This window comes from Neocloeon triangulifer, unplaced genomic scaffold (assembly GCF_031216515.1).
Source record: "Neocloeon triangulifer isolate White Clay Creek 2 clone unplaced genomic scaffold, ASM3121651v1 ptg000014l, whole genome shotgun sequence".
NCBI classification, from domain to species: Eukaryota; Metazoa; Arthropoda; class Insecta; order Ephemeroptera; family Baetidae; genus Neocloeon; species Neocloeon triangulifer.
In genome coordinates, this window is record NW_026775556.1 from 22,160,929 (window position 1) to 22,180,594 (window position 19,666).

The window sequence follows — 19,666 nt, forward strand, 5'->3', positions numbered from 1 at the left end:
TCACACTATTTATCCAATGAAAGAATCACTCTGAACCAAAGTCAAGATAATCTTGTTGAACTATCAAGTTATTCTATAAGATTTACATCTTTTCTTATACAACCACATCGGTGCTCAAGAACTATATATTAATTGTTTCTATATCCATTTTACTGTTGCATTACCGATGGGCACATTTTTAATTCAACAATTAATTTAAGTACAAGCTAAAATTCAAAATACTGTTGTATTATTCATTAATAAACATATTTAAAAAAAATAAAATTATTTTAGAAAATCATTGTTCTATTATTATTTATTATTTAGTTCAAATTATTTTTTAAATTAAAAAATGACTTAAAATGCATAGGTTAGGCTGTTGAACTATTTACCATATTAACCGAATTCATTATTTCGAGGCTGATCATCTTTGACCACATAAATCACTGCTGCACGTATACATGCATTATTATTTGCTCTACGTACGCTAAAAGCTTCGGCAAATGGATCGTTTCCATCGGCACAAAGGGCTCTCGGCACGCATGGCTGGGCGTCACATACATTTTTTTTTCGATATCGCTCGGCGGCATTGACGTGTGCTGTGCGCGTAGTTTAACCAACAAAACGCAGCCGTAAAACGCCGTGGCGAGAGAAATGAATGAATAAATAAAATGCGCGCTTCCTGTTTTATGCCTCGGAAAAAATCGCCCGACAAAAGCAGGTGAGAGGAGTCTTTTGAAAGCGCGGCGAAAAAAAAAATAATAATGCGAAGGGAAAAAATGAGAAAAACACCCTCGCGGGTATTGTGCGAACGTGTTCCTTTGTGCAGTGCAGTCTTGTTCCGGAAAAAGTGAAAAATTCTGGGACGATTCCACATTTTGGACCATTTTCATTATATTACAAGGCCCATAGCTCTCTTTTGGAGCAAAAGAGAGAGGGTTAATTTAATCCCTCACCTCTTTCTCTCTCGTGATGTAGGAGAGAATAAAAAAGTGAAAAACACCATCACGGAAATAATTCTCGGTGGAACTAGGAGCCTGTTGTGTTCATCCGTTTTTAGCAACTTCCAGCACACAAAAAGTACATCCGCTGACATATTTATTTTAATTTTTGCGTATAAGAGACGCCCCATGGGCCTTTTCCGTGGTAAATGGCCAGCGTGTGCACGCGGCCCGATGATGATCGAAAATGTTGGCTGGGTTCTGTGGGATATGCCAGAGATGGGGTGCGTTTGCTATTTGCGTTTGGCGGAACGTGAATAATCCATCCGCGAGAGAGATTACGGCTTTGTTCCATCACTTTTGCCGCGGCTTTTTTCACGCGGAAAGAGTTATGTGTGCCACCGCGTATATTAAAAACAGACGAGCTGTGTAGTGAATTTGGGAATCAGTGGATTAGATAAAAAGGTTCTAGGAAATATCTATACAATTTTGGCGGAATCTGCTCAATTATTGTGGGAAAATATAATTTTTTTCCATAAATCACTTACGTGTTTTGAATTGGACTGATATTTTCATAAATTACAGTGACGTGCAAATTATTAAAGCCATACCAAGTTGAGGGACCAACCTTTATAATCGTAGACTTCTTTACCTATATTTCTGCATTTGTTGCATCAATTTATAATATTTATTAATTTAAGAATTTCAATTATGACTCGGACCTAGTTGGTGAAGTTTAAACAATTGATTTGGTATTCATAGAACTACATCAGAAAATTCCCAAGATTATAAATTTTTTACTAGCAAGACTGAATTAAAATTTCCAAAGTTTTTGTTACTTTTAACGTTCACTATTTCAACTTTTTTTGACATATTTAAAATATAAAACAAAAAAAGATGTAAATTTTATTCACGTTTAATAATATTAGGTATCTTGGAAATGGAATGGTGCGCCATAAAATTAAATTTATTAGGTCATGCATGTGGCTTGCAAGCTGAGAAAACTTTTTTACAGATTCTTTTTATACCCTTGGGCATCCGGGGACTAAATTTTGGTATTACTTTTTAATTTGCTCTTAATTGTTGTATAAATCTCCAATTACGAGAATTTTAAAGAAATTTTTGCATTTAATTATAATCAGGCAATAGCATGTTTAAGCTTAAATTGTGTTAAAAGTTTATTTTTCTAAACGTTTGGAGTATTTTCAACCCCTTTTGTTTGTTAAAGAATTTTGTTTGAGCCGTTTCAGAATTGATGTTTGGTGGGAAGAGTAATTATAACGACCGGTCATGTTTGTCTGGACCGTCCAGCGGCTTGAGAAATATGGGGTGACGTGAGTGACACGCGCGGGGTTTTGGGGGTTCCGACGCAGACAAAGTTGGTCCCAACAAGCCGTGGCGGAAGAACAAACACACGCGGACCAAACCTCATTTCTCTTTCTCTCGGGCAGGCCCAAAGTTTCTCTCCCGGCAAAGTCGCGAAACCTAGAGAAGCAGAGAGTCGAACGAACAATCGATACGCACGGAAACCGGCAATTTATTTTGTTGCGGCGGCACTCTGACAAATTACCCTTAAAGCTCGTAGCGCGCGCATCTAATTAAAATCTATCAGGCGCACGACGCGTGAAATATTATTAGGAAAATGGAATGCTAAGTCGATTTACGGCCAGGGTCAAATTGAATATCGATTCTCGCTTTATTAAGCAGCCGCTGCTGCTGCAAGAGTGAACGGCCAACTTGTTAGGCCATCAAGACGTTAATGGGTTAAATAGAGTTTGAAGAAGTCAACAGAAATTGAGCTCTTCATTGATTCGGTCAAAATTGAAAGCAACATTTTTTTAAATTCTCAATTTATTTCAATGCTATTAGGGTTAGATTAAAGAAAAGGCCTCTAATTATGGCGGTAGATGAGAGGATTATGTCATTTAAATTCTAAATTGCTGGCTAAAATTTCATTTAATGGACTTTATAACAATAAAATAAATTAATTTAGGATCTTGGAACATTATTTTTCATTTTTTTTCTGGACTGTTTTCAGATTTTTCTTTGCTTATTATTAGATTTTAAAACAAAATGTAATTATAAAACCAATATAAATCTTTTATTCGATTTTAACTATTCCATACAATTAGTTTTAGCCCAAAAATTTTACATAATTTAATTTCAACTTTCAAAAATTTCCAGTGCAAATAAAATTTTTTAACGTTTACGACTTGCAATTTTCTAAGTCTGAAATAAATTTCCTTTCCAAAATTAAATGAAAGCAACTCCAGAAATTATGTTAATTTCACGAGAAGAAAAATAAAGAATTTAACTTTTTGTTTTTTGTTCATTACGAAAATTTTGCAAACATTATTCATTTTAAAACTCCTCGCTTCGCGAATTTCCGAATTTAAGAGAGGAGAATATAACAATGTAGAGGAAAATGCAGGCGCAAAAAATTGTATTCATTTGCATTGGCGCGCGTTTTGTGGCACGACGGTCAAAAAACAGAAAAGAGGCGCCACAGCGGAGCCGAGAGATGTGGAGAGAAAGCAGGAGGCGGAATACAAATAAGGCCGCCCGCCCGCCCACCCTTATTATTTTGCCAGGCAGTCTGTGTGACACGCGATAGTGCGGCAATGACCCGCCGCCTCACAGTCACGTTCGGCCTGCAAATTCAACAACAACTGTCTCTCGCTCAGTTTCGCGAACAAACAAATGAATTCATAATGTTAAGGAAGGGAATCGAGACGAGCGCGCGAAATGCGTGGAAAAACGTGCTTTATGTGCTCGGCCGGGTGCATTCATCAGGCGAATTAGCATTTTTATCAGCTCACGTAGAGCAGGGGTAGTTTGTTTTCGTCATTCCTCGCCGACCTTGCCCAAGTTAATGGAATTCTAAAGCAGATAGAAATTGTCAACAGCGCATAAACCTCCAAAGGGTTTACCAGAAAAATAGTGGGCCATAAATTTCCGTGATCGTTTTTCATCAGAAAATTTGGAAAACATATTGGATGTAATTTTTGATCTAAAATTCACTTAAATTTAAAAATCCACTTTTTCGCCAGAGTTATTCAATATTTGAAATAAAAATCACAACAAGTCTATTCAGATTTCACGCCAATGCATTATTTTGGATTTAAACTGAATAATAATTTTTTAATTTTAAATGTAAAAAGCAAAATAAAGCTTTTGAAGTATAAATTGATGGTTAATTGTTTAGAGTTTACAAATATTTTATCATAATTTAATTCTATTGCACTTGAGAGGAAGAAACTTGAAAACTTTGTTTGTTTTCCTGATTCTGAAAGACTGCTCGTGCAAGTCCAACTTTTCCCATTTCACTGCTCGTTTCCTCTTCTCTACCAGCATACATATTATTTGGTCTGTGCTGCCGGCCGAGATTACTCGCTGTTGCCAAAGATTTGCATATTATCGGAAAAGCAAGAATATTATATACAAAACGCGGCCGGCGGCCAAGACTTAATTCGAGCGACCGAGCCGGGAACGACCCTTTTGCAGAATAACCTGCGGGCTACGCAGCACAGCAGATGATGCTGTCGTCGCTCTCGTTTTGCATGCGCACAATATTAAATTTTTCCCGTCGTCCTGTTTGTCCGTCCGTCCCTCCGCCTGTCATTCTCCACCAGCCGAGTCAGCCGAAAAACAACTCGCGCCGCGTGGCATTTTCTTTATTGCCACACAGCAAATAGAGAAAAAAATTGTGCGAAATGTATAAATCCTTTTTTCATTAAGTATTAAAAAAAAAAATTACTAAATTTTGAAATAAATGTAAATTTTGGTCTCTGACATAAAAAAATATAATAAAATCCAGAAATGTTTTAGTATTTTTCTGGATTCACTGTGTTTTTTGAAATTCGGTATGAATTTATTATAAAAAAAATAAATTCAAAAATTCGAGTTTCTTACAAAAAGAAACACAAAAGAATTAATTTGAACCTTGTTTTAAATTTTTCATTCACTTTGATCATTTTCCTGTTAATATCTTTTTCAAATCCTACAAAATATCAAAATATTATTTTTTGACCATTCTTCAAAGCTAATTTTCCCAGTGGCATTTTCGACTGTGGGAATTTTTTAAATTATTTTATTTTTTAGATTTTCCACCTAAATTTGGCTAGATGAGGTAAAAAAAATGAAAGGTACTCACTGAGGGCGCCGTTTGAGCCGCGCTGCTGGTCGACCTGACCTCGCAGGGCACGCAGCTTTCGCAACTTGAGTTCCTGCGCCTCGACCCTGGCGCGGAGGCGACGCAGCCGCTCCTGCTCGGCGGCGGCCGCGTGGCTGCGCGCGTCCTGCTGCTTCAGGAAGAGCAACCTTTGCTCCTTGGCGGCCAACAACTGCCGCTGCGAGTCGATCTGACGCTGCTGTCGACCTGCCATCTCGCGCAGCTCGCTCAGCGTCAATCCTGCCCCCTCCGGCAGCTGAAAAAAAAATTAAAAAAAAATGACGTCAAATTTGGAAAAAAGTCATCATAATAATCAAATTTTAAAAAGTAGAATGCAAGAAAGAACAGTAAAAATATAACATTTGAACAAAATTTACATTAGATTCATTTCCTAATTTATTTTTTCATATTTTTAATAAACCATCTGAGTACAACAGCATGAAATAGGCAATACAAAACTGTGGTTACAAATTGCTTTTGTGTTGAAGTATTCATCATTTTGAAATAAAATTTTGAATTTATTAAACTCAAAACTCCATCTCACACGAATTGTGAGTAATTTTGTAGATTTTGATATTATTTCATATATAAGAGTCATACTAGCTAGAATAAAGAAATTAAAATACAACACATATTACGAGCAGAGCGATAATAGGTAACAATTTGCATTCTGACTTATGAAAAAACCTATGAATCTATATTATAAATTCAAGGTTTTAATGGATTAACATGAATTAATGGATAATACTCTTTAATTAAAAATTGTAATATGTGAAATACAATTAATTAATATAAAAATTATTTTTAATAATTGCAATTTAATATTACAATATTATTAAAATGCAATCATAAAATCAGTAAATTATTTATATATACACGTTAGCAATGTAAAAGTAATTATGTAAAAAAATTAAGATATTGTTTTCTGGTTGGAAATGGTTTTTATTCAAAACAAAACGGCTCTTTAAATTAAAATTTTTTGAGCTTATGTCATTATCTTTCTTATTCAAGTAGTTTTTCAATTAACTATCAGGTAATTTTGCTCCAACAAAACATTTAAAATCCCTTTCCTTGTAAAAATTAAAGGCGCACTGTACCTCCCCAATTTTAATTTATTATCCACTAGTCAAACACCAAAGTGGTTTTTGGTTAATTTTACAACCAGATTATTAACTCAAAGCCTACAGGGAATGGCCGTTGATTGAAACAGGCATAAAAATCCATTGCTCTCAGTGCCAAAAGCGCCAAATCGAAAAAGTTTTTATGCGAGTTTTCGACGACCGCTGGGCAGGAAAGTTTGCATTTTAATAATGAAGTTTGTTGTTCGAGCATCGATTTTCGCACGGGACTCATACGCGGGACATAATATTCAAACACACCCCACGGCTCTTTCTCTCGCTCTTTCGGCCGCAGGATGTGTGCACGACTAAATCCAAATAAGGCTACGCCTCTGAATAAAGTAGCAATGTAGAAATTCATTTTAAATTTATCCCTTTGCGTGTTAGAAATTTGCGCGAAAAGATATGGCGACGTCGTTTCTGTAATTAAATTAAATTCGCACGCAGTGGTGCGAAAAATGGAGTCGCCTTTGTCTTTGCCATCTAGTGCAAAAAGGGTTTATGTGCGCTTACTTTGCTGCTGCACCCCGAGAGAAGCAGCAATGCACTTTTTTTAACGCCGCATTTCCCTTATGCAAATCCGCACGAGAACGCTGCTCCATTTTTTTTTCTTTGCACTTCGAAGCTGTTGGTGTAATTATAAACTCGGAAAATATTGCGGAAAATGTGTGGTGCTTTTTGTTTTTAATTTTCGAAGCAGAAGATTCATTCGTTTGCAAAATTACAAGGATGGAAAAAGTAGATTTTTTCTTCCAGGCTTTTAATTTCATTGTTCCAAAATTATCCATGCGGAAAAATGATATTAAAAGAATGGATTTGTAAACTAAACAAATTTTTAACTAAACAGTGGTGATTTATGGAACACAAAGAGATTTTATTTGAACGATGTTTTGGTTGTTTAAAACAAACGGAAAATACGGGTAAAAGGAAAAAAATACGTTGAATAACCTGACTTTGAATTTTTTGGTTAAAACAGTATAATTTTCTTCTCCCTATTTATTATATGGTTTGTTTTTACTGAAATTTTAGCTTTGTTAAGCAACTTAATAATTTAATTTTATTTATTTTATTGCTCTGTCTTTGATAACAGTTTTTGATGGTTTAAAATAATTATAAATTTCAATTTTCTCTGAATTGTGAAATTTTCAATGCAATAATTTTTTACAGGTCTAAAAGGGTAGCAGATCATGATTGAAACTGGAAGAGCAGTTTATTTAAAAAAAAAAATAGTCTTACAAAAATCCTTATTTTCTTCACTTTTGTTGCTAATTTTGACCAACGAATCATTCCAAATGTTTTGCAAAATATTTCACTGCTGTCAAATTTGAGTGTAAAATTCATGTTGTTTGATCGTATAATATTTTTTAAATGAATCCCTATTTAAGATTTATATTTAATGATTTGACAAATGAAAGCGACTTATTTTTTCATCAGCATTGAAATTTCCAATCGATGACGTTTTACCTTTCGTTTGCCGTGATTGGAATGAAATTATGAAAAAAATCTCGCACACAATCGTTAATCACCGGACCTCATTCAGTTGGTCGATTGCAATCACAAAAGCGCGGACTGGTCAGGTGCCCATAAGAGCATTCCACTCGCATCGGTTTGAATAATGAGGCCAAATTTCGCTGAAAAAGCGCTGCGTGGATTGCTGGCTAATCGAATGGCGGCCCTCGTTATTTTTTATTCAATCAACTGACGGCTGCTGGTCAGCGTGGCGGGCATAATAATTTTATTATCGGTATGTGGAACATCAAATTTTGCGATCTGCCGGTAAAATCGATCAAATAACGGCGGGGCGTGAGCGGCTTGGCCGAGTAATGTCCGAAACTTTTTTATTCAAAAAATAAAAGAAGGAAAGTGAGCAAAGTTGTTTTTTTATTGCTGGCAGATTGAATTGCAGCTCTCGTGAATTCACGGCAAACATACACATGGCAGTGAATCAAAAAAGCTTGAATGGCAAATCAAAAGCGGCCGCCGGGATTTCGCCCCAGAGTTTTCTGCTCGGCGGCTTTGAAATTTAATTAATTTAATTCGAGCGCGGCTGGTTTATCGCAGCCGGCAGGTCCAAAACAAGTCGGCGAAACTTTTTCACCCTACGTCGGTCGCTCTCTTTTTAATCAAACCCTTTGCCGGCGGCGGTCGTCAGCCGTCGGTGGCAAAGAGGTGCGCATTAATCGCCTCGAATGCCGCTCGGATTAAGGTCCTTTATTTCTTTGTCGATGCCGCATCAAACTCCAGCCAATGAATGTTGACCTATTTCAGATTTTTTCCCGAGCTCGCTCGACTTGTCGTCACATGTCCGTCCTTTGATTAACGAGTTTGCTCTGACTTTGCCCTAACCGGATAAAACAAACAGCATAGGTGTGTTTACGGACAGGTGCGCGAGGCACGATGCAAATTAATGCCCCCGTAAGCGTCTTAAGCCCTTTGATGCAAAAGTTTTGATCGAAAGGAGCTTATCCGAAGCCAATGTTTGACTTATTTCGTTATGCTGACAGTGTTATTGGATTCAAAGAGAGGCGCAGTTGTTATGTAAGTGATTTTTTTTTGCAATTATTTATCTCTTTCTTATATTCTTATATATGTATAAAAATCCAGTTCTTAATATTTTCAATTAAAAAAAAAAAAAAAAAAAAAAAAAAAAACTATGTGGTGATTCTAAATAAGTTGCTTAAATTTACCAGGGAACAACGGCGCAGATCTTCAGTAACCTGCTTTTTTTTCAAATGTGAAAATATTAATATTGTGGTGGCGTAAGGTATATTTATCAATATAATTATTTAAATTCTCTTCACTTGAACAATGACAAACCTAATTTTTACAAAAAAAACTTTTTAAATGCAAATAGCATTATTTCCATTTTTTTTTTATTTAAATAATTTTTGTAGCTTAATATAACATATTGATTTAATTTTTGAGATCATTTTAGCTTTATTTTAATAAAATGTTTTAAATTTAGTCAACCCACTTGTTAATTTTATCTAAAAAAAGGAAAATTTATGTCCACTAATAATTTTACATTTAGACTATGTTTAATTAAAATTATATATTAACACTCGCACAATCATTGAGTTGTGAATGTAAGTAAATAAAAAATTTACTCTTCCAGTTTTTTTTTTGGTGCATTGATAATACTGATTTACGGATGAATTGCGCAGTAAATATATAAATGTGCAGGTGTAATACTAATTGTTAAAATTAATTGCAATTAACCAGGAATTTTTTAATATCTATACCATTCATTTGGACTCAGCATATTTATTTAATCATTTTTCTAGTAATTCTACCAAACCCTGATTTATTAACTGCTGTAATATTCCTTGTTCCTTAATTTATAATTTGATTAATTTAAATTTTACGTTGCAATGATTACATTTGCACGCCCTTGGAGATAAAATCATCCATCATCACCATCGTTCACTTGCACATACGAGCAAACAGCAAATAATTCACGAGCCGTGTTCGGAGGGAGCCGATTGCATAGAGAGGGTTGGCGAATGTCGCCGCGCGTGCAGAACGCCAAAAGCAGATGCTCGACGGTTCCAGCCGAGCGATATTATTATTGTTATCAGCCGCCGCCACTTCTCTCTCTCGTGTACTCTCCTACTTACTAACAATACGTAATCACACACATATAGGCCACCTATTGAACGATCTGGAAAACCTCCCCTGTAGCCCGGCGAGCACCCCTTGCGCCATGTAACTAACCCTACACGGCAAACTGGTCTGACGGGGTGCGAAATAGGTCTCTGCCGTTGATATCAATCATTTCTCCAGCTCGGCCAAAGTACGAAGGCGCGCAGCAGATTTCAATGGTCCATCTCATACATACTCTCTCTTTTATTTTAAAGAGGCCTCGCACGACTAAAGGGGATAAAGTCTTAACGACGAGAGAGTGGCGGAAAATCCGTGCGTGGCTTTCATCAGAGATGATTAATTATATATGAAATTTTGCGCCAAGACCCTGTGTTTTAATAAACTGTATCAATTAGCCGTCCTGGAGAGACATAAGCTCAGGAATTTCATCAAAATTTTGACGTCACAGCACAAATCCGACGTCTTTTTATTCTCAATTTCGCAACACAGAGATTAGAAAACAAAAGCCAGTATTAAGCTTACTTTTTTTAATTTTTAATTTTCAGTATTAAATTTTTGTGTGAAATTGGACAAATTTGAGTCCATCATGCGAGGTGTGGCGAGCGCCTTTCACTCATTGTCAGTGTCCGCTTAGTTAATTAACAAAATGCCCGCAAAATCGCGCTTGCGGTCGTTTCACAGCAAAGTTGCTCGCTTGTTTATTCGCCACTGCTCTCTCGTGTCTGCGCTAAAAGCATTAATCCTAATTACCGGCCATGTATTGAACGCTTGTCTTACTTAACCCGACAGCTCACTATATTTTCTGCCAATATGCACTTCCAGTAATGGTTTGCTTGAGTTAAAAGTTGTTCTGTGTATTTATCAACGATGAAGTTGCAAGATTTTAATTAAAATAATTAATTCGCCTTGGTCTAAGATTGACTCAGAGAAGCATAAATTTAATTGATTAATTTATTTAGTGGATTCCACAATAAGTTGTTGCATTTGTATTTCGCCCATGTGCTTCTTAAATGACATAAAAATTATGATTTTTGTTTCTAATTAATTATAATAAATTTTTTCTGCCACCAAATAAAAACTACATAAATTTAAATAAATGGTTTTTTATTTGGTTTAAAATTAATGGTAGCATTAAAAATGATTCTTTTGATGCTCTTCTGGTTCACTGTTAATAAAATTGACGAGACCGTTCTTTTATAATTTTAAATATTTCATTATTCAAAATTTCTAACCCGATTTTTTCAGATTATAATTTTATGGAAATAATGAATTATTTATATGAATTAACGTGCAATTTATAAATTGTGTTGGAAAACAACTGTAGTGGAAAATAATTGAAAATTTAAAATTTTTAAAATTGCATTCGAAGACGAAAATCCTCCAAAATCAAGATTTAATTTTATGTTCAATAATCAATCTTTCTAATTAAAAACGTGAAAAATAAAGGCCCACTTAAAAAAGCACCACTTAACAAATTCACTTCAAATGTATAAAAAAAATTTGAATTCTTCACATAAATTCAATGATTTAAAAAAAAAAAATCAAAAATTTTCATATGATTTATAGAAGTGTACCTGTTGAGGGTGCGTTTGGCCCTCGACGGTGGCGGTTTTGCTGGCGGTGTTCGCGGGTTGCACTGAACTTGTGCATTTTTTCTCTAGAGGCTTGGGTTTGCTGGGCAGATGAGTGATCGCGGCGCCCGACTTGATCAGCAGGGCGTGCAGCGAGCTGTTGGGCATCACCGAGTTGTTGTTGAACTCGGCCGCACCCTTCTTCTTGCTGGCCCTGCCGGAGAAGAGCCGGGTGTCGGGCGGGTGGCATACGCACGCGAGCATTTTCTTTCGGCGAGCAAACGAGCCCCGCGCGTGTTCGCAGCTCTTCGGCGACTGTTGTGCCCGCCCGTCGCCAACGCCGCCCCGACCGACCCACCGACCCATCCACACTCAACGCAAGCGCGCACCCTCTGCACTTCTTCTTTCGCCCCTTCCGTCCGTCCGAGGGTGTTTGGCTCGCAACTGTCGCACCGTGCCCTTTTGTTCCGGCTATTTATGTTTCCAAATGCTGTACACAACAATGCTTTGTGCTGTCTCTCGCCATGTACACCGAGACCAACACACACACAAGTGGACGCCGGGCCTCTTTTCGCAAAGTGTGTGGCTGCGCCGAAAGTGGCTCGTTTTATAAACACAGTTCCTTTCTTTCGAGCATTCACAAAAATACACTTTTGGCAAAAATGATTTTATTTGGTTCTCTAATACTTTTTTGAACTCACAATGTTAAAAATTGTCATAACCATTATATAGTTATAGATTATAAAACAGAGCTATAATCAAATTAAAGTTTAATTTAACCATGTAAATTTTATAGAAACATATTAAAATATTGACTGATTAAATTCATAATATATTATTTGTAATATTTAATATTTTATAATTTATAAATTTATGTTATATTATTGGTTTCATATTTTTTTCTGACCACTCTTAAACATTGTTACATAAATTTAAAATAATTAGATAGCAAATTTTTATATTTGTTTGTATATGAAGAATAATATATTAAACAAGAATTGATTCATCTAGATTATTAAAGAAGTGGGGGAAAAAATTATTTAATCATATTAATCAAAAGAAAATGTGTAAAAATTATAAACTTGGCTCCACATTGGCAACTAACGCTAGTTATGGAATTACTAACAATATTAAATTAAATCAATTCCTTGGGATTAATCAGAATCACAGTAAAGTATTTTGCCAAAGCACTTTGTAAGGTTTTTAATTCTGTGAGGGCTTGTAAATGACCCGTTAAAAAATTTATGATTTTTAAATAAAAATTGTTATTATTGAAAACCATCATGGATTTTCATAACCTTCAGTATGAGGATATTTTCTGTTGGGACATTTTTTTGTGTGAATGTAAGACAAAAAAATTAGGACTTTCTGCGGGAAATTATTTTAGGATAAAATCTTTCTGTTAGAATATTGTGAGGCACACAGTTGAGAGTGATAGATTTTTTTTCATGCTTAATTTAGCATACTCAAATCTTAAACTCAACAAAGTTAATTATCTGGAAAAGTGGAAACTTAAAATTGCAAGATCATGGAAAGACAAATAATGAAGATAATACGAGCTTTTTTAACTTTATTTCAATATTTCCCTTTGATATTATATAAAATTGTTTGCTTTTCAATAAAATATAATAAGCTTTTTGATTATTGAATTGGATTTGATAATTATATGAGAGTTATATTAAAAAATCTCTCAAGATTTGCAAGTTTTGAACATATAAAAATGTTTATAGAACCCGTGAGAATAGAAAGATCCCCTCGCAGCTCACTTTCAGGAGCATATTTCTAAGCAAATTCTTTAGCAGTTTTTTTTCTCTGATCTAGCCGCGGCATATACGACGGTACCACTTTTTACAGCCCATGATACTTGTTTGATGGCGCTGCATGTATAAAAAAATAGTCTCTTGCTAACGAGCGGCGCTGCGAATGTGCCGAAAACAGGGCCGAGCGCTTCTTCTCGTTTCGCCGCAGCCAAGAGAGCACCACTTTATTCTGGCGCGCCACTATCACATCGCGCGCGAGCAGCACCGGGGCGGATGCGCTCCTTCATCTAGCACGGAGAGGGTGCTTTATTTGCGTTTATACGCGCGCTCCTCTATAATATCTTCTTGCCTCTATCTTAACGCATTAACTTCCCTAATGATGCACGGCGACGTGGTGCGAGGGCTGTGATGACGCGCACTGTACATTCGCGTGTTGCGCTGCAAATTTTATGCTCGGCCCGCGTTGTCTCGCCCAAATGAGAACAAAAGACCCTCCGCTGTTTTAAATGAGAGAGAAAGAAAGAATGAGAGGCGGTAACAAGCGAGCTTTCCGCACGGGTTTCCCTTTTCTAAGTTGCCGCATAATCCGCATTTCACTTTTGTTTCCGAATTTTTCAGTTTTTGTTTTCGCAAAGTACTCTTTCAGGATTGTCTCGGGCATGCAGGCTTTACAGAGAGGTGAAAAAAATATCACTTTAAATTTTAATGATCAATGAAAACCATAAATCTTTAATTTTTTTGCATTAATCGTTGATTCATGACTCAAGTTACAAGTAAAAAAGGGCTTTTCTGTTCTCGACAACACTATTTGTTCTTCCAGATTTTTTTTTAAAGCAGATTTTGCAGTTAAGTTCAAATAAATCATGAATGCGAGACATTTTTAGCAAATAATAATTTTTTTATATAACAGAGATTTAGAAATTGTTAATTTTTAACATGAAATACCAAAAGGAAGAACCGTGTTAGAGATGAAATTAAAATAAGTAGTTTTGTCAAATAATAAGTCATTAGCCTATTTAAGTTGAAAAATAAGTAGTACTGCGAAAAAATTACTATGTAAATTCTCTTGTATTAATATCAACACAATTTAAATAAATTATTTTGAAAATTCTGAAATGTTTCCATGGTTACTGTAGCAAACAAACATGGTTGAATTTTCTTAGAAATTCTGTTCAAAGATTTTGAATGCTTTGAGAGGCTTTTCATGGTCTCAGTCACATTTCTCTTTCAAACACGTTTATTTCTTTTAATTAGCAAACATTTTGCAAGTATTTCATCGCTGCTGCAAATGTATGAGTGGCGTAATTATACACATATGCACGCGACCTTTTCAAGTCGAGTGCTGTACAAAGACTGCGAGATCTCTTTTCTGGTAATGCTCGCATCACATAGGCATTTGTGCCGAGTTAACTGCCGCCGGAGTAGCGAGAAGAAGTTTATCTGCACATAAAGCTGCCGAGTTTTCGCGAAAATCTTCCCACAGCGGTTCGCATGCTTGTCATAAACAGAGGACAAAATCCAGCTATACAAAAGTCCGCTCGTAAAATTAATTATTGCCGAGCGCGGGTCCAGCAGTTTTATTATATATAAGCTCGAATTTTGCCTCTTTTTTTCTGACGCCAACGGCAAAAGCACTTAAAAAACAAGAGGCACACACACATTTTGTATTATTGGACGGTATGAAATCAATAGAAGAAAGTTAGCAGCGAGCGAGAGCGTGCCATATGGGACCAGGGCGAGAGAGAGAAAGGCCGCCCTTTTATTCTTCTTCTGGAGATGCTTTTGTGCTCATCGCAAAATATATCCCATTTTTATATATATTCTGGGCCTTTCAGAGAGAGAGCAAGAGCGGACAAGCCGTTGTTGCACTGGGATGGAAAATGACTCCGCAGCTCGGCTAGAGTGTGCGATGATAAATGGGCGGCATCAATAAGATGCGAGCAGAGCGAAATTGATTTGCCAGCATCAATCACACACGTGCACATTTACTGGCGCTACACCCGGATTTCACGCTAATTTATAGAGCGGCGGTGACTGCAGCCTCATATCATTTAATTAATCCTTGACAGTTGCCTTTTTTGAGATTCTTTAAAAAATTGGGACATCAGCTGGAAAAAAAATTAGAAGGCTCTGATTCCAATTGTTTATTCATTCATATTTCTTGATATTTTATATAATTTTTCAGCTTCATAAAATATGATAGATTCGTCATATTGATGGATTTTTCTTAAAAATATTTATTTTAAGTAGTGTATCAAAAGCTATATTATATAAAATAAAAAATATTATGACATATCAATCATTTGCAGAGTTAATTTCCAATGATTTACATACGACAAATTAAATACGCCTTAAAAACTAAAAAAAAAATATATATATTTTTATAATTACTTAAAAAAACTAACCAATTTAATTATCAAAATTTTAATATACCATAAATATAACATTTATTTTTTGGGACACTTAAAATTACATTAAATTAAAGTAAATGCATTTTTATAAAACATTTTTTAGTGTGAACAGTTAAATACCAATTGTTATAAATTATTTTGTTATAAATAAATTAAATATACCCACTCCTTTCATTTTTTAATTTATAGATAAACATTTTTATGCTTTAAAAAAAGAACATATTTCTGCAGATTACCCAGCACCAACAAATAAGATTTCCAAAGCGATCCGCAGATCACAGCGGGTCGTCGGAGATGCAACTAATTCGATAAGCGCTTCCTTCCGAGGCACCCTTTAGCTCTGGTGCGCGAGACAGGAAGGAGGTGTTCGGCCGGGCGTGTGCGGGTGCTACAATTTCACGCGGCGTGCGTCCGCGAAAATGCACGTGTGTCGGTTGGTCTCTCATGTATTTTATTCCTTTGTATTCCGGCACGGAGCACTACTCTCGAGAGTACACATACACGCAGATCAATGTTTCTCTCTCTCTATCTATCTTTTTTTTAAGAGAGAGTGCGGCCGGGAACAGGAAGAAAATAAAAGAGGCAAAAGCGTGGAGGCTCTTGTTTCCAGCAGTGCTATATCATCAGTGCACTCTGAATTCAAAAGCTCCACTGGCCCGCCGAATACTTGGCGCCGACGAAACAAATGCTTGAAATGAGAGTGAACTTTTGTTTGCAAGTCGAATGTGGTTTTTTGTTTAAAAAAAAGAAACAAAAATAAATATGGAATTTTAGGTTACAATTTTTATTGAATTTTTATTTTAAACTCTCTAAAATTTTGAATTTAATGAGAGAAAGTGAAGAAATTAATTGATATCTTTTAATGATATAAACTTTTTAGTTTTACAAAAGAAATTTTATCTCCATTACACCAGCACATTCAGTTTTGCATAATTTAATAATTGCGCAGCGAGAGCCTTATTATGTTCCCAATTTTTCCAATTTGGATGCGTTCGCAGGCCAACGTTATGCTTCTTGAAAAAATCATGTAAATATTGCAAAGTAATTGCAAATTAAAAAAATATATATATTTTTGAATTCAAAACTTTTGTAAATTATAAATAATTAATAAATATTAATATTACATCCTTTATCGGTTAGATCATCAAATTCGATTTATAATCTTCTCTCTCTTCAAAAGTTCATTGAAAGATTTGTGAAGGATACAATTTGAAAACGCCCGAGTTGGTTCTTCATTGAAACTCCACCCGTCCAATTTCATTTCTGTAATCAGTCAACTGGCTCCGTGTTTTCGGAGAAAATGGAGCATGAAATGGGTCGCAGTGAAGCAATTTTTCCGTCATACTCTCACGTGTAAGCACGCCCGATAAGACGATCGGCGAGACGATTTGCAATTTAAATCCCATAAAAACGCCGTCAATCACACGAGCGGTTTCATTATGCCATTTATTCCGCTCGACTGGCTCGACTCGGAGGAAAACTCAATCAGAATCAAATACAATAAATTCCAGCGCTGGATATATCATTGAAACTCTCTGTATTGAGCTCTCGACGTCGGTCTCGGGAAAGAGTCTGCCGGCGAAATCCATTCTGGGATTTCTCAGCAGCGACTTGATTATTGAATTTGGCTCTGGTTCTATATTGAGCGAATGGGGGGTGCGTGTGTGCGCCATAATGATATCTCGCGGGCGAAAAAAAGCACTGGGCCATGATTAGGATAAAAATCGGCGAAGGGAACCACTTCTTTCCACCATTTTTTCCCGCCCGAATGGATTCGCTCATAAAGCTTAATTGCTGGCGCGCGCGTTCTGGCAAACACGGACTCCTTAAGTGCCATCAGCCGCAGCGGGTCGAAATTTGTAAACGTTATTGACAAAAAGGTTTTTTGAACAGCACTGATTTTTGATCAGAAAAAAAACATCTGTCCAAAGTAAGTGGGTTAAAAGGTTTCAATAGGAAAATAGTAAATTTAATCAATAGTTCATTTAATTAATAATTTACTCAAACTTTGCTTCAACTTGTTTCTGAAAAGGTGGCGGACCTGAAAAATTGTCTGTGTAATCTACAAAAATTTGACAAAAAATATTTTGTTGATATTATTAAATGAAACAACATCTCTGGAGCTAATTATTGAATTGTGATATTTTCACAGTTTTTATTTTTTGAATATAAAAAAGAAGCACAAATATATTTGAATTTTGTTTTCAAGTACTTTAAATTTGGCATTTATGGTATTTTTAATTAATATTTTTTTTCTTATGTAAATTTACGGAAAGCAGAGATTTTTTTAGCTTTTGACCTAATTGTGTAAGAAAAGCCTTTTTGTCAACAACACACGTATAAAATATGGTGCTGCTGATAACACGCAGAATATTCGCCCAATGATGTTGTACCATAGCTATAATTCGCAGCTGCTCCCAGTCGAATGTATAAATTCGCTCCACTTTCCGTCTCTGGGTCCTCGAAGGGCTCCATTAATAATCTTAATAGTTCACTTCACTCCTGAGCAGAAGGCAGAGGCAAAAAATAAAACGAGTTGACCTTTGACATTTGAGCAGCCGCTTTGTTCTATATCAGCAGATTTTTCGCCTATTTACTCACAGGCGGCTGAGTATTTTCATTACCGACGGCAAACTCTATCATGACGCTTTTTGCCTTCTGCGCCAGACGGAGGAATTTTTATCAGTCGTTCTTCAATTGAAATGAGAGCGATTGCGGCTTTTGAGTCGCACACTGACGGAAAATAATACGGTATGAAGAATTTTCTTCATTGAGCCATTTTTTTAACAAGGAAAAAGCCCGTTTTCTAATATTACATTATGATTGTCTTCTTGAGTGCCAGTTTCTTTAATATAAATTTCTTCATTTTTCATATAGGTAAATTTTTTTGATTTTGTGGCTTTATGTACTTTGCACTTTTAATTTGTAATAATACATGATTATTGTTAGTTCGGATCAATGTTTTTTTTTTCAATTGAAATTTACTGATGCTTGAATACAAATTTTCATTATTAGACTTGCAATTGATGGTTTTTTAAAGAATTAATTTCAAGCTCCTGGATTAAATTTTATTGCCTGATTTTAACTTATTGTTAGAGTTACTAATTTAAATAAATCAAACAGAAAACTGACCATCATAAAATAATTTAAAACTTCATGCCAAAATATTTCGTGGTTGTAACCACTAAAAGTTAATAACTTGCTCTGCAAAAAAGTTACAGTCTAATTTTGAGCTGAAGTGAAGTTTGCTCTTCGCATAGTAAAATTTGACAAAGTTTGCTCACTTTGGTGGAGCAAATTAGCGCGCAAACAGAAAGAAAGCAAGAAAGTTCTAATATAAAATTTAGCTCTGCAACCATGCATCATTCGCAGGTTCCTTAATTAGATAATAAAAGCGGCCGGGGCTCGAGAATTACGAGCACTGCAGCAAACATAAAACTCCAGAGCGGCAGCGAAAAGAGGCGAATCATTATAGGGGTGCGAAAATCTCTCGAGATTAGGCGTGTTTACTTTGCATACACCTGCTGGAGGGAATTTTTTGCCGGTCCATTTCGGACTGAATTTTCCTTTCGACGCTCGAAAGAGATAATCCTCGGGGATGTAATATGACCGAAGGTTTGATGCTATAAAAGGAAACAGGCCGGAGGAAACTCCGGCACAAAGGACGACGGCCGGGCATTCAACTCCAAGAGGGTAAACAACGCAAGCAGTCGTGGGCCGCCTATCTTTTGTGTGTGTCAACAATGCGTACGCGACGGTTTATTATTGCATAATTCGGCCAGAAATAATTACCGCCGAGAGGGATCATGGCTGGCTGACCGACGGCGCAATTTACGACCGGCCCGCCATAATTAATATTTGATTAATTCGGTGCATTAAGTCGGTCGGCCAACCCTCCGTTGCTGCACACAGAAACTTTGTTGGTGATGGCGTAATTGCGCGCGCAAAGTTTATGATCTTGGCAAAGATCAGAGTCGGTGAGCATGAATTCGCAACACTCTATACACCATATACACGGCCTGAGTAAACGTGGGTGATGCCTGGAGAAACTATAACGAGATTAATTTTACGAGGGCTTCTCTGCTTTGCAAGATTACTTTCCGGATTTCATC

General features: G+C 36.0%; 1 protein-coding gene across 6 annotated transcripts in view; it reads right to left on the bottom strand.

Annotated features, from left to right (window-relative positions):
• LOC132199591 (apoptosis-stimulating of p53 protein 2) overlaps nt 1–19,666 on the bottom strand; it is a 139,598-nt gene that overhangs the window by 20,634 nt on the left and 99,298 nt on the right. For 5 of the 6 annotated variants that reach the window (XM_059624426.1, XM_059624425.1, XM_059624429.1 and 2 more), the window contains one exon: nt 5,074–5,347. In XM_059624426.1, the coding sequence (XP_059480409.1) occupies nt 5,074–5,347 (274 nt within the window). Of the gene's footprint in view, nt 1–5,073; nt 5,348–11,386; nt 11,663–19,666 lie in introns of those variants that run through there. The other variant, XM_059624427.1, reaches the window with a different exon arrangement.